General features: G+C 55.2%; 1 protein-coding gene across 1 annotated transcript; it reads left to right on the forward strand.

Annotated features, from left to right (window-relative positions):
- Positions 1-1,325: 1,325 nt before the first annotated feature.
- Positions 1,326-3,123, forward strand: LOC139354803 (uncharacterized). Its single transcript, XM_070999046.1, has 2 exons — positions 1,326-2,640; positions 2,711-3,123. Exons 1-2 carry the CDS (start codon positions 1,326-1,328, stop codon positions 3,121-3,123), a joined length of 1,728 nt encoding a protein of 575 aa, XP_070855147.1.
- Positions 3,124-3,452: the final 329 nt, after the last annotated feature.

Consider the following 3,452-nt stretch of genomic DNA (forward strand, 5'->3'; position numbering starts at 1 on the left):
CACGCCATAACGCCGTTATTCTCCGTCTCTGCGCTCCCTACTTAGATTCCTGGAAGCGTAGTCAGCCACGTAGGCCAACTTCTGTGCACAGCTCGAGCACTTGAGTTTCTCTCGCTAGGGCCAGCAGACGTGCGCCCAAAATCAATAGTCAAATCAAACAAGTCTACGGGAAAACTGACCGACAAACGGTACCATAGTGCGATAAGGGGCAACCTGTACAATAATAGCTAAAGTGAATAGTGCAAAACCATAGTCTGAGGTGAATATCAGTTATAATTTTTCTCGAGGACCGGACATATAATATCGGAAGTGTTTCTGTTTCGGGTAGTCGGGTAGATACCCCGCTACCTTAACCCCACCAGGACATGAGGCCCAGATAACAGGAGACATCGGCCGCACGGCGTTGCCAGATGCGGTTCGGCTGCTGTATGCTCAGCGGCGGTAACTTTGCGTAGTTTTTAGTTTCTCCTTTTTCTATTTGCTGTATTTGAGTAGTTTTTTTTGCATAAATGTGCTTATACGAAATTTCTAACGATAGTTTTAAATACGCCCATTAGGTAAAAAGCTTCTTATGTAAGCGGGAAGTGCATCGAAGTTAATGTTGTAAACATCACACATATACATATACATCATGTTCTCAGGACTGACAACTGACGTGAGGCAAGACGGTTGTATAGTCGAGTGCGCTCTGAGATTATCTCGTTTTAAAGTCAGTGTAGCGACGGTCGTTACCTAAAAAGTGTACTGTGTATAGTGCGAGACACTCCGGGACTAGAGGTACGTACCAGGGCACTGTTCCGGCGGGGCCTCCGAACGTATCCCCAAGTCTTAAACTGGTGAGGCTGCTGTCGGTTCGTGGGCCAGGGGGGGGATCCTCTCCCGCGCCCATCGAGTGAGAGGCTTTCACCTCGAATTCTCTCTCACGCGCACAGCATCCACAAGCTGCCACCCGCGCGTTTTTTCCCTCATCACTGCAAACAACAAAATCAGCTGTTTACAGTGTTGAACAACGTCGGGGTAGGAGTTTAACAGCGCGGATCCCCGCGCCTAACAGCACATAGTGTTGGAAAGCGCCATAAACGCGGGCCCAGCCAAAGTTTTTGAATTTTGAATATTCGAAATTCTCCAAATTCTGGCACCGGGATTTAGGGACGGCAAAAGGCAGAAGGCCAAGGATCGGGCTAAGTTCCAACCCCTCCGCCGCGGCGGTGTCTATCAAAAGGGGCACTGGGAACCGAAAAGGGGCGGTATATCCCCCATCGTAAGCCTAGGGGAAATATGTGGCCAGCGCGGGAGCCTCCCTCGAACAAACCGGGTAGCCCGAGATGGAGGAGGCTGAAAACCCTTTCGCGGGCAGACCAGTGGTGGCAAGATCTCCCCGCCAGCCGAGGGAAGATGGGACCGACGGAGTTGCAGCGGCATTTAAGAAGGGCAGCAAGCTCGCCCGCTCGCCGGCACCTTCGACAACCCAAGTCGATGAGCTGTTCGTAGACACCGAGGAAGCTAAGGATACCCCTAAGAGGACGCGTGATCCTGCGAGCCCAGCTAACTCGCAGAGGACAACGCCGGCCAAAAGGAGCAAGGCCTCCCACGAGGCAACCTGTCTGGAGGATCTCTTGGAGCTGGGGAAGCTTCTGCAGGAGGTATCCACCAAGATGATGGACAAGACGGCGCGCCACATAACTGTCGCCACGAGGGAGACGTTCGTGCGCATGAAGGCGCTTCACACGAACATCCTAGAGGCGAACAGAGAGAGCGGCAAGGACGACAGTATCAGGGTGAATGGGCAAGATGCTGCAATTGTGTGCGCGAAATGCTCTCGAAGCCTGCAGAGCGCCGACAAAGAACAGCAGACAACGCCTGTCTGGAGGAGAGATTCTGCAGCGCAAACGGAGCCTTGGCGAAGGATAAGCCAGCCGACTGTGGCTGGAGGAACCGTGGTTCAAGTGGCCCCACCATCCACGCGCCCAACGCAGCAGAAAAGTGCCAAACCTTCCAGGAGCACCCGAAAGAACCCGGCAAAAGGGCCACAAGAGAGAGATGCGACGCACGCTGGCGCCAGTAAGACTGTGAGCCCCGCAATTCCGGTCGCTGAGTGGGAGGTGGTCAAGAAAAAGCCGAGGGCCACGCGTCGCGCCAGACCCGACGCCGTCGTTGTCCAGGCGAGCGGGAAATCGTACAGCGAGGTGTTAGCCATGGTGACTCGAAGGGAAGATAAACAGCTGTCGGACTTGGGAAGCTGTGTATCCAAGGTACGCCGCACCATTAACGGCAACCTACTGCTCGAGGTGGCCAAAGGCAGCGCAGAAAGTGCAGAAGCCATGAAGGAGAGCATTGCGAGGGTGCTAGGCGACGCAGCGTCAGTGCGAGCCATGTCGGATGAGACCAAACTGCTCGTTCTGGAGATACGAGACATCGACTCCATCGCGACGGAGCAGGAAACCTGCGCTGCGATTGCGAGCCAGTATGGTATCGACGCGGAGCGCATCAGAGTTCGGAGTCTGCGTCGAGGCTACGCGGAGTCGCAGCTAGCTGTGATCAGCTTGCCCTACTCCCTGGGGAAAACCGTCCTCCATCGTGGCGAGGTGCGGATTGGATGGACCATCTGCAGGATCCGCGAAAGAACAGGCCCCCCAAGATGTTTTAAATGCTTGGAATCCGGGCATATTGCAGTTAACTGCAAGAGCCTAGTGGACAGGAGCGATTGCAGCCAAGGTAGGCAGCCAAGTGCAGCAAGGAGCCTTCATGTTTATTCTGCTCTGCGGCAGGAAGAAAGGAGACCAGGCACCAGGCAGGAAGCAGACTCTGCCCAGCCACAACCAGCGGGACAGGGAGACCTCGGCCGTCATGCAATTGATTCAGCTAAATCTGAACCATTGTAGGGCCGCGCAGGACCTCCTGAAGCAGACGGTGCGTGAGCTGGGTTCTGAGGTGGCGATACTCAGTGAGCCATACAGAGTGGAAAGCAGCAGCGATTGGGTCACGGATCGCACAGGCAAAGTTGCACTGTGGCTCTGCAGCGTGAGTGTTCCACCAATGCGGGACACGATGGCAGTAGAGGGATTTGTCCGAGCGGATCTACAGCTGCTACCTGGCCCCCAGTCTATCACTGACGTCCTTTAGCAGGATCATGGACGAGCTGATCAGCGACCTAAGAGGAAGGAGCAACGTGGTGATCGGAGCCGACTTTAACGCCTGGGCCGAGGAATGGGGCTCCCTCTATACCAACGCCAGGGGGCGCACCATCCTTGAAGCAATTGCGTCTCTGGACATCGTCCTGTTGAACGAGGGCTCCCAGCACACCTTCAACAGAGCTGGGGCCGGTTCAATCATCGATCTATCGTTCGCGAGCAGCTCGTTATCCCGTAGCACACTCTGGAGGATAGGCGAGGTGTTCACGGCCAGCGACCATGAGGCCATCCTGCTGACAGTTGGCGGTCCACCGTGCCAAA

This window comes from Drosophila suzukii, unplaced genomic scaffold (assembly GCF_043229965.1).
Source record: "Drosophila suzukii unplaced genomic scaffold, CBGP_Dsuzu_IsoJpt1.0 scf_23, whole genome shotgun sequence".
NCBI classification, from domain to species: domain Eukaryota; kingdom Metazoa; phylum Arthropoda; class Insecta; order Diptera; family Drosophilidae; genus Drosophila; species Drosophila suzukii.